The sequence below is a fragment of the Rhinopithecus roxellana genome, chromosome 3 (assembly GCF_007565055.1).
Source record: "Rhinopithecus roxellana isolate Shanxi Qingling chromosome 3, ASM756505v1, whole genome shotgun sequence".
Taxonomy (NCBI): Eukaryota; Metazoa; Chordata; class Mammalia; order Primates; family Cercopithecidae; genus Rhinopithecus; species Rhinopithecus roxellana.
The window spans coordinates 85,965,670-85,977,700 of NC_044551.1; the positions used below are offsets into that span (position 1 = coordinate 85,965,670).

The 12,031-nt window shown below is 38.6% G+C and overlaps 1 protein-coding gene across 2 annotated transcripts in view; it reads right to left on the reverse strand.

Moving 5' to 3' along the window:
* The window catches only part of ADAMTS12 (ADAM metallopeptidase with thrombospondin type 1 motif 12), a 391,880-nt gene that overhangs the window by 93,406 nt on the left and 286,443 nt on the right, over nucleotides 1-12,031 (reverse strand). The window contains exons 12-13 of one of the 2 annotated variants that reach the window (XM_030927984.1): nucleotides 8,413-8,582; nucleotides 1,484-1,617 (exon numbers count right to left, since the gene is read on the reverse strand). In XM_030927984.1, the coding sequence (XP_030783844.1) occupies nucleotides 1,484-1,617; nucleotides 8,413-8,582 (304 nt within the window). The remainder of the gene's footprint in view (nucleotides 1-1,483; nucleotides 1,618-8,412; nucleotides 8,583-12,031) is intronic. The other variant, XM_030927985.1, reaches the window with a different exon arrangement.

Below are 12,031 nucleotides of genomic sequence, written 5' to 3' on the forward strand. Positions count from 1 at the left end.
TAACACGGTGAAACCCCGTCTCTACTAAAAAATACAAAAAACTAGCCGGGCGTGGTGGCGGGCGCCTGTAGTCCCAGCTACTCGGGAGGCTGAGGCAGGAGAATGGCGTGAACCCAGGAGGCGGAGCTTGCAGTGAGCTGAGATCCGGCCACTGCACTCCAGCCCGGGCGGCAGAGCGAGACTCTATCTCAAAAAAACAAAACAAAACAAAACAAAACCCTGATAAATACGGCCAGGGAAGGCTAGGAAGAATGAGTTCTCACCCTTGTATGCCTGATGATGAAAAAGGCTCTGCAAAAACCAAAACCTTGCACAAAGGCTATTACAACCTTACACAAAAAATACTTTTGCAATGACATCTGCCCAGCAACTTCCTGAGCAACCTTGAATTGGTGTTACCCTTGTTATTGATCTCTGCAGGAAATAATAATTATTTAAAAACAATTTTGCAATTCTCTTCAACTTTTTTTCCTTTAAAAATTTTCATTTTCTTTTAAAAACCCCTCTCTTCTTTTACCTTCCTAAATATGCACACAGTTAACTGTGGCATACATATTCCCATTGCAATGCACTATTCCCAAATAAGCTTCATTTTCTTTTAGAGAGCCTCTCTCTGTCTGTTATTTAGGTTAACAGACCTTATTTAATCTTTTGACAACCCCAACTAGGCAGATACATAAAAAATTCCAGTTCTATGACAGAAAACTGAGTCTTAGAAAGACGTATAGTATCATACAACTAGTAAATGATGGTACTGAGTTCATATTCTAAAACCCCAGTGCTAAACCATTAGGATTTACTAACTGATCAAAACATTTTCCTTTAACCGATTAAAAACACTTTCTCTCTAAACTGAAATTTATGCCTGGTGGTTGGATCACAAGTCCTGCTCCTCAGTTCCTTGCAAAATAAAATGCAAGCAACAAGAAGGAATTCTTTAATGGTTACACACTTAAAAGCATCAACACATCAGGTCTAAATAATTTATATCAACTTGATTAATGAAGTGAGTGTGGAAAAATCACATAAAAATCAGAAACCTGTTTTGTAACTACTGTCATGCCATCTCTCTGAGAAGCTCGTGTTGATAGTCAATGGAAAGCTAAATGTGAAAATGCATTATGGAAAGCACCATAGAAGCTATTATTAATTTTAGTTTTTCTCAAATTTAATGTCACTGAAATAATCTGGGCTGGGCTTTCCTAATAATTTCTCTTTTTCATGCTCAATGTCTAAAATAATATCATAGTGCACATAAACCAATCAAGAAATGAAGATGACGGCAGAAGGAAAAAAACCATTAAATCCAAAACTGTGACTTTGATGAACACTGAGAAGTCTTGTCTTTTCATTTCACGAACTATATATAAAAAACAGATGAGGTGTAAATGCCATGAAAGCACAAACTTAGAACATCTGACTTCCCAAATTAGTAAAAGTCATGATTTTATAAAGTTGTAGATTAAGGAAACATACCCAATACCTTACATATGCCATTAATACAGACATTTCTGCTGTTGCCGCCTTCAAAGCAAGGGGTACCATCAATGACAGCATCCAGCATTTTCTCAGAAAACTGGCCATCTACGGGTCGGCAGTAGAGCTCACAAGGATGTGCTGAAGGGAAAAAAGAAGGCAAATCCTTGCAAGTTAGCTTTTAGCTCGGCATCCTCCCCTAGGATTCCTCTGTACTTATAACCCCCAAGTGTCATTTACTCTGACGATCCTATCTTTTTACCTGCTTGAGACACATCCTGAAATGTGCCTCAAGACACATTTCACACATTCAGGTGCTGAATCCAAGGATTATTTTTCCTTTTTGAAAACAAGTTTTATAATGAATTAAATTAAAAGATTGCTTTAAAGTACTCTATTCTTTGCTGTAAACGATGACTCCTTTCTATTCAACATTGAATTGTGCTGATAAAAATAAGGCACTGAGCATCTGGGGTTAGCTTAGAAAATAAGTTATTGCAACCAGCCATGAAGGACTCCAGGCAAGCAGGATGCCTGCTTGTTTCTTGCAGCAAAGTAAGTAGACCTCCAGGGGATAGGCATCCCCTCCCATAGGGCCAGCTCATTACTACCACAACCTCCATCACCACCAGCATAACCTGCCCCAACAAATGTCCTCCTCCAGTCTAAGAGGTGCTTAGATTGACAACTATGTGGAAACATTTTTTTTGTTTCCACTGAAGCTGACCTGCTTCTCATAGTGCTCCATCCCATCAACTTGAGTCCTACACTGATTTCATTCTAAGGTTCAGTTTTCTACTCCATTGTGAATGAAGACAGGGTGATCTAGAGCACAGGAATATTTACTTAATAAAATACATACCCACATGTATGTACACAGAATAACCAGAAAGATAGATCACATTTAAATCATAGATTGCCTTAAACATTTTAATAGCGAATACACGCATGTGATAAGAAGAATTCAAATAATTTTCTTATGAATGTAATGAATGCTTTTCTTTAAGTGAAAAACACAACAATGTCTTCTTTGGCAGGGATTTTGGGGTCTCTTCTGGGTGTGTTTATTATGGGCAGGGCTGTTAGTTGCTTCTTTGTGTGATCAGCTGAGGACTCAATAGTACCAGCCACAGGCTATTTGTCATGGGCCCACCTCACTGGGCTGGGCACCAAATGCCAAGACTGAGTGCACAACAATAGCTGTGTCTGCTTGAGGATGCAGTGATCCATGTGGCCAGGAAATGAAAGTGCAAAATTCACACAAATGTAACCATGAGCAAAAGCTCCAAATGCTGAAACACTGAACAAACTTGAGACTGAGGCCAAAAACATCTGTTCAGAGCTTAAAAGAGATAAGTGAACTAGCTCAGAAGCAGAAAATTAGATATTACATGTTCTCACTTTTAAGTGAGAGCTAAACATCGGACATACATAGACATAAAGATGGAGATAGACACTGGGGACTCCAAAAGCAAGGAGGGTGGAAGGAGGGTGAGGGTTGAAAAATTACGTATTGCATACAGTGTTCAATATTTGGGTGCTAGGTACACTAGAACCCCAATCCCTACCATTATGCATGTAATACCCAGGTAACAAACAAGCACATGTGCTCCCTGAATCCAAAAACAAACAAACAAACAAACAAACAACAAAGCTTAAAAGAGAAAGATATGGCACGTGTATACATATGTAACAAACCTGCACGTTGTGCACATGTACCCTAGAACTTAAAGTATAATAATTTTAAAAAATTTAAAAAAAAGAAAGATAAAAGCCAACACGTAAATAAAAAAAACCAATTGATTTCACATAAGGTGCAGTGGATAAGCTGTCTGACAAGATAAAGTCAAAATGAGTTGAAGAGATAATTGGATAAAGAGCCAATGGAAAAGTGTCAAGACTCTGGGACAAAGCATGACTTGGGATTATTGTGTAGCTCCATTTCTGGCAGCATGATTAGCTCTGTTACTGGGCAAACTGGAATAGAAGTACTAAAGGGAGCAACCTGGGAACAAGTCTATTCTCCTAATGATGAGAACATCAATCCAGGTGCTGAATCCAAGGATTACTTCATTAAGACTTTGGTTTAAACTTTAGAATTGGATTTTGGATTTTGTATTTGGAATACATAAAGCAAAAATAGAAAGCAGCCCTGGATAACTCCGGAGCTTTTCTAAGGAATCATCTGTTTCAAGGCTACTGGAAAGAGTTGGGACCACAGCATGTTCATTGCCGCAATGGAATGTTTATTCAGAGAGAAATGGACAGATTCACTAAGTTGCATTTACATAATGGACTGCTATGCAGCCACTAAAAGGAATGAGGTAAACCAGTAAACCACAATGCCATGATCTACTCAGTGAATCAAGATGCAGAATTGGCAAATTGTGGTTCTATCTGTGCGCAGATGAAAACCTGCTGTTAGCATGGTTATCTTGGAGGAATACATTCAATGCAGTGGGATAATAATAATTCATTTTTGTTTCATTCTATGATGTGCACTTGCATTTTTATAAGACACATCTATTCCTTTTAAAAATAATAAGTCTTGGCCCTCACACAGGAAAACTGGAAAAGTCTTCTTTCCCCAGTGATATTTATGACGCATCCCCAGTGATATTTATGACGCATCTCCATAAAGAGGGGCCCTAATTTCAAAACTTTCGTCCACCCTGTTTCCATAACACAGGACTAGTACATGCTTTAAGGTTAGACAGGTTAACTGAAGTACACGGTCCACAAGCAACACACATGTGTGTTGACTATAAGTATAGTGGTTTATGGAGTCTTAGAAATTATCTAGGAAATAACATTTGTAATAACAACAATGACAGCACACAGATCCTCTGCTGCGACTCTCCCAGAGCTCCCACCACCATGACCTATAGGTGTGCCTCAGGCCAGGGAGAACGCTGTGTTTGAAAGCAGTCATCCTAAATGGAAAGTTCAGTGCTACTGAAGACTTTTATAAGGCTGAGCCTGAGGCCCTCCTTCTCTGTCCCCTCCTTCTCTGGCCTTTGTCTTTCATGGTGCTCTGGAAGGGCTCTCGTTATATCATTAAGTTGTCCTGTGACACAGGGATCTAAAGGAGGAGGCAAGGGTGGTAATGGATGGTCTTAATTCTTGGGAGTCATCACTGGTATCAGAGATTCTCTGTGCCGGACATCAACCTTGTTGAGTTCATCATCTCTATAGAGTTGAGTACTTTCCTCGTCTCACATTTATTCCCCTGCCCTGATGCAGCCTTTTGTAGGGTCATGTGATTTTTTTGCCCTCTAGCTTTCAAGAGCTTTCAAGTCCATTTATAATTCAGCTAAGTGAAAGCTCTAAAACTAATTTACTAGTGAACTCTCACCCTCACATTGTCTGATTAATCCTCTCAAAGGGAACTTAGGAAAAGAGATGAACTTACCGAATCAAAGTTCGCATTTTCAATTTTGCAGAAACAGGGTGGCTCAACATTTTTGGATAACGATCTTAATAAATGATAGAAATGAAAGCTCTAACTTGCTAAAAAGAATGAAAATATTTCTTAGGTAAGGAAAAGTTTCGATGCATTTCATGTTTTGTGAATAGACTGGAATGTGAGTTTCATCATTTTAAAGAATCCAGTTTCTAAAATCCATTCACAGGCAGGGCTTCATGGGCATAAGACCTGTGCTTTTACCCAGGACCTCACACTTGGTTGAATGCTGTTGTCTCTGTCTTGCAATTCTTAATCATTTTACCTTTGAACTTGTGCTCGGTAAGGGAAGGCCAAAATGGGAAGGCGGTGTGCACATGAAGAGAAGTGGTGTGCACCCCTGCCGCTCCTCAACAGAGCCCAAGAAATACTAAACCTCAAAGCAAAAGGCATAACTTAAAATGTTTTATTGATGCAAGAAGTTATGTTTAACTTAAAAAGGAAGCTCAGCTTAAGGACTAAAATCAAATCGGCTTGGGGGAAAAAACAAAAATGAAAACTTGTGACTGTATCACAGCCCAAAATCAATCAAGTAATTACCAAGTGTCTGAACTCTTTGGCTAGTCTAAAATGGCATTCTTGTACTTTCTAATACGGTAATCTTATTGTAATCCCCACAATACACAGAAATATGTATTAGTGAAATATAAGAAGGCATTAAAATGAATATATTCTATAGTAACCATAGAAAGGTATAAAAACAAAAGTAGAAATAATTTTTTAAAAATGAATTAAACCCTTGTCATTGATGTTTTATTTTAATTTTATTTTTTATTTTTAAATTTTTTCTGTAGAGGCAGGGTCTTACTTTGTCACCCAGGCTGAAGTGAGGTGGTGCAATCATAGGTCATTACAGCCTCAAACTTCTGTGCTGAAGCGATCCTCCCGCCTCACCCTCCTGACTAGTTAGGTTTACAGGCATGCACCACTATGCCTGGCTGTATTGATGTATTAGATTAGGGTAAGTGCAGTACCCTAGAAATAGAAATAGAAAAAAGAGTTTTCTATTTACTGTGTAGTTTTAAGTTCTGTCTTTTGGTTAAGATGCTTAAGAAGTAAACTTAGAATCACAACTTAAATTATTTAAGCAATATAATAATTAGTCATCAATGCTTATATGTTTAGAAAACACTGGTTTTCAAGGGCAAGATATATAGGTTTAATAAACTAAGCCTTAATCATAATAAAAAGGGTTGTTGGGTTTTCCACCAGAGCTCCTGGCTTATGAAATAATCGAAGGTTTTAAAGACATGAACATTGCCTTAGGGAAAATTAAAAATTCAGTGCATTGGTCCTAAGGAAATGAACTTAACCCAGTCCTTGTGTGTTTTTGTGGTTAACGACCAGGCTGCAGAGTCAGGCCTGGGCTAACTCTTGGTTCTATCTCATAGTCTGAGTTTGGGCAAGTTACATAGGCCCTCTGAACCTATTACCTCATCTCTAAAAATTGGGTCAAAAATAGCTTTCCTTGAAGGGTTATAAAGTGTTGTGTAGTATCACTGTTCACTGAGGGAGTAGAAAACTCTGCTGTATGTTTATTTTATCCTCTGGTGATTTCTAAAAGGATGCCTGGGAGGCTGTAAGGCACTCGATATCTGGCACAGAAAAAATGCTCCATACATCCTTGTTGACATGAATGAACTACTGCCAGGGATGCCTGTTAACTAAGCAAAATAGCAACTCTGTAGACAGAGTATAATGGGGAAAGTAATCAGTGTGCTGTTCAAGGTAGTAGTTATTTAGGTTAGCAGATAAGTCATTGTCTGCTAATGACCAAATAATAGCATAGGAATCTGTAAAGAAACTACCGGGATAGAGGATGAATGCTGATAGACTGGGTAGGAAGTAAGGTCAGAGGGTGGCAAACTTCATCTGAGTTAGAGAAGCAAATCAATCACTCCAAAGTGAGTGGGATTGATGTCAACTTGTGTAACTCTCACTTCTTTAGTACCTATTGCTTTGCTAGTCAAAAAGTAGGCACATGATGAATGCTTGCAAACAAATGAAAAGCAAAGCTGAATCAAATCTTTTTATTCCAAGTCCAGCTACTTGAGCCATCAGAGTTAGATACACACAAATCCAACCGTGTATCTGGGAAGGGGATCCCATACTAAGCACATGTGATACCACTGGAGCAGCTATGCTATCTTAGCTCTGACAGGCTGCTCATTCAGAGTCTACAGGACCACTGACCCAAATAGTTTTAACAAATTGAGAATGTGCAGGATATACATATAGATAGCACGGACTGGATGTGCCTTTCATCACTTGGTAATTTGGGAGTACACCTGGGTATATGCATGAGTTTTCCTGTATTCAAATGCCTGACTCAGGAAACTAAATTGCAACAATAACCGAGTGGTTTTCCCCTCTAGAGCATAAATGACACCGAACAATTGGGGGCAAGGAGCAATCATTGCCCTTGACAACTGAGAGCCATCAGGGTATTTTGGATACTTGAGCTGAGCAAAGCACTGCAGAATCTTTCTTTCAAAAGCTATTGCATAAGTCTAACAGCCCAAATACACGATTCTCAAACCTGTGATTTTTCTTGCGTCCTATCACCCTGGATTTTCTGGAACTCAAAAATCATGAACAATTTGATTAGCTATTTTTTACTACCTTGCCTTAAATTTCTTTAACACAGGAAAATCTTTTCTGTTTCATTTCTTACTCAGATAACAACAAACAACACGAATATGTTTTTAGATGTTGATCTCTAGCTAACGGTCACTGATTCTTCCTCATTTTAAGGAGAGAATGTGTCTGGAAGTTTTGCCAAGGCCGCTGTTCCATTCTCCAACTCCATTATGTCCTCATCCCTCTTGTGCAACATTCAGATGTTTGATTTTACTTTTTACCCTTCTCATACTTCTGTACATATAAAAATGTTGATTTCTGGCCCAGAGCTGGCTTTTGTTCTTTCATTCCTATTTTCTTGCCTTTCCGCCTGTTATTCTACTCCCACTCGGAATGACTCTATTTTGAATGCCTTCCCTTTTCTTTCTTCTGGTGAAAAGACTGCTCATGAAAGCATGAGTAGTCTTCAGAATCATCAACTGCTTCACTGGAAGCCTTTTTGTTGCAATTACTTCAAACCCATAATGACCTTCTCTTCTGAATTTCTGACAAAATCACAGTCAGTTCCTCGTGTCCATCAACAAGCAATTAGTTACTGAATTCCTACATGCCCTATTAATGGCTCAGTTGCACCTCAGCTGTTTTGAAGTGAGTCACCATGTTTTATAAACTTTTATCTCCCACAAAGCCCAGACAGAGTTGAATATATTCAGCCTTCAACATTTACTGATCAACTTAACCAGGTCAGTGTTTCCATCTTCTAAATTACAAAATTCCTGGGGTACAATTTTCTTTGTTAAACTTGGTATGGATCACAGAAACCTTGACTGACAGACAAATGCTTTGAGAATGGCTGTTCCCTAGATCTGAGATACACCATTACAGCTCCTTACCTGGGTTAAAAATGGGAAACCAGTGGTAGAGTTCATTCTTGTAGGGAACAGTGTCAAATTCACTGCACTGCATCTGCCGAAATGTTGGTGCCTCTGAGCGACAGGGGTGGACGTTGCACAAGCGATAGCGTTTTCTTTCTCCAGTGCAATATTTTCCTCCAAACTTTGGCCTACAAATGAAACAGACAAGCTATTCTTTTAGTTTGCTTAAATGCCAACATTTTCCTTTAAAATTCCTGTGGTATCTGGCCTTGACAAACGATGTCTCTCTATGCCCTCAAAATTTACCTTTTAAATAAATGCTTCAAATTTTACACAATTTTTCCTTGCCTGCCAACATTTCAGTCCTAATGTATAGTAGCTTATTTTGAAATAGTTTATTTATCATTTCCACCTATATATCCTCCAGCTGAAATCTATGCCAAAAAGGACACATTTTCCTTTCAAGTAGGCTCCTTCTCTGATTCATATTTGGTGAATTAAAAGTGGTCAGATTTCAGAATCATCCATCTGTGCCTTCCTTGGATCCCACAGTCAATCAGTTGCCTGGTCATCAGCTGTCTACTTACATTTGTTTCATACACTTCAACTTTATAAGAATCAAATCAGTCCAATTCTCATCTTCATTCCTATCTCTACTTTTAAAATTCTTATCTCCATTTCTATCTCTACTTTTAAAATTAAACCCACAGTACAAGCAATTATCAGGTTAAATTTTCAGATGACCTTCATTATTTTAGCTTCTGTTTTAAAATCTCTAATGGCATCCAATGGTCACATTAGCCTCCTGAGCTTGGCATTCAAAACCCTCACAATCCTGCCTTAAGTCACCTTGACAATTTACTTCCCACACTCTGCTTCATGTGACACTGCTCCAGTGGTGCCACCTGTCTTATTTACTATTTCTTTTCTGGGCCTTTGGATAGATTTTTTCCTCCCTTAAAGTCTCCACATGTCTACATATTGCTCATGCTTGAAGAACCAAATAAATGCTACCTCCCTCATGAATCCTTCCTGGATTTCCACCAGAAGTAATTTTTTTTTCTCCTCTTCAGTGACACTTTGTGTGCCAGTTGCCTACACGTCCTGAACCTATCATTCCCAAAGATAGTTCTTTGATGGCACAATCGAAGCTCTGTGTCCTCTATGGTGCCTAATAGTACTTTGGGCATAGAATGCTCTTAATAGATATTCAGTGGGTGAATAAAGTTAATCTTATTTTAGAAAAATCACTCTTCGATTTTTCTTTCCTTTGTGATACACTTGAGGGCATAACAGCCTTACTGTCAGGATCAATGGATCACTCAAAATGGGAGAGGGGTTTACAGCTCTCAGAGAGGTGAGGAAACTATCCTTTGAGAAGGTTCCCAGGCATGGCTTCTGGCCTCCATCTTACGGCAGTATCTGAATCGGGGAGTGTGCCTCCTATTGCAGGAGTGCCAATAGTCTGGAGTTTTAATTTGGCATTATCTTTTTGTTAGGTGGATCTGAACAAGTTACCTTATTTCTCTGAGCCTCAGTTTTTTTTTTCATTTGTAAAATGAGCATAATAGTTTTTATCTCACAAGTCATGAGTACTGCATGAGACAATGCACACACAGATTTAGTAGAGTAGCTAACACAGAATGAGAGCTCAATAACTGATAGCATTTTTTTTTTTGTTATTGTGAATAATAATCAATCAGTATTTATATACTACCATGTGCTCAACACTATGTTCAGGGAGAAGAGAGTGCAAACGAGGGTCAACCCATGCTTTATGCTTCCTAGAAGTTTACAATTTAGTTGAGGAGAAAAAAATAACCTATATAAGAAATGAGAGAAAATTTAAGACAGGAGTTATGTATCACAGACTGAAAGTACAATGAAAGTTTTGTGAAGGGGGAGAGCCATGGAAATGAGGCTAGTTGGGAAGGATTTACAGAAGGGCTTGTAAGACCACTCCTGGAGAATGGTCTTAAAGGATGGCTGGAAAGTGCTTCTCAGTGCAAAGGCAGAAGGCATGTTGAGTGAGCAGTCCAGATGAAATCATATTCCAGAGACACAGAAAGCCAGAACAACTCCACAAAGGATACAGGTGGTAGTGGCAGAGCCAAGATTTGAATCGTCATCTTCCTTGATCCAAGGTCTGAGCTCTTATCCACTGTGTTACACTGCCTGACCACGAAATCCTGAGAGACAGAGAACTCAAATCCTGGCAGTCTTGTCAAGTACTGGTTGCAGCTGTAATTCTTGTTGGTTCTGCAGTACTTTGTTCTCCTTGAATGCCCATGAGACTTTCTATACCTCCCCTCCCTCAATGTGGCCCGAGAAAGCTTGTGTTCCTCGCTCATGAAAGAGCTTTGACCAAGGCAGCTCACATAGTAGGCTCCTCATTTGTTGACTCCCTGTAGGAGGTACCAAGAATTGTCCTTGCTATTTAAGGTTAGGCTAGTTTTCCGTTTGTGATGATGGAGTCACACTCTATGACCCGGTATCTCTCCAATTCATTTCCATCCAATCAGTATCACTGACAGCCTCTTATGAGCCAAGCTCTGCTGGGTTCTCACTAGACAGTTGACCTACAGCAAGGATGCATTCCCAAGATCAGCTGGCTCATGTGGTGGCCTGACTCTGTAACTTGAATCACAGATCCGAATCTATGATGTGGTGCCACTGGCAGTGTTAGCAATGAATTTAAGCAAACCGGCAATGAAGAACAGGCATATCCACTCACCCAAAGAGACTCTATGACAAACTGTGGCCTTGAAGGTGAGAATTAGAACTACCTTTCTCCTGAAGCCAGGTTAGAGATTCATCCTTCACTTCCTCAACTAGGAGTTCCCTTCTCTGGTAGCCACAGGTCACTGACCAGCCTCCCAAGAAGGTTACACACTGGTGGTGTCTGAATATACAGCATTGACAATAAGTCTCAGAGCAAATTGCCTTTCTTTTCTGATCTCTCAAATGAAAACGGAAATCACATTTCTGGATCACATGGAAACAAACTGTTAAATGACAATTTTCTCTAAAAATAAAGTACTCTATGAGAAACTCTTGGTTTTGAATTTTGGAAGTCACAGAAATCCAATATTTAAATGAAAACAACTTTCATCAAAGGGTGAAATTTTGAAATAATTTTGTGAAGAATTTCCAAATGCATGTTTATAAATGTGGTAAATGATAAAGATATCATAATAACTACTGTTTATTGACACCTTATTTTGTAGTAGATACTGTGTTAAATTCCTTACACATACTAACTTATTAACCCTTAGAAAAAATATATAATATATAGCGCATATATGTATATATGTAATGTATAGATGCATATATATACATATATACATATACTTATATATAAATACCATACATCTAGGTAATACAATTATTAACAAAAAGGATAAATAATCTTTGGAACTGAGAAACTGAGGGATAAAATCACTTTTATTGCTTGTCTTTTAAAAATTGTGACTCCGACTCTTCAAAGTAGATAAATGCAAATCTAGGTAAAAGAAACAATATAATTTCCACTTAAAGGAGGTATCACATATACACTTTCAAGAAATTACTTGGGAGACAGTATATCAGAAAATAATGAAATTAAGAATGTAATGTGTATTTGGAAAACAAGCAAGTT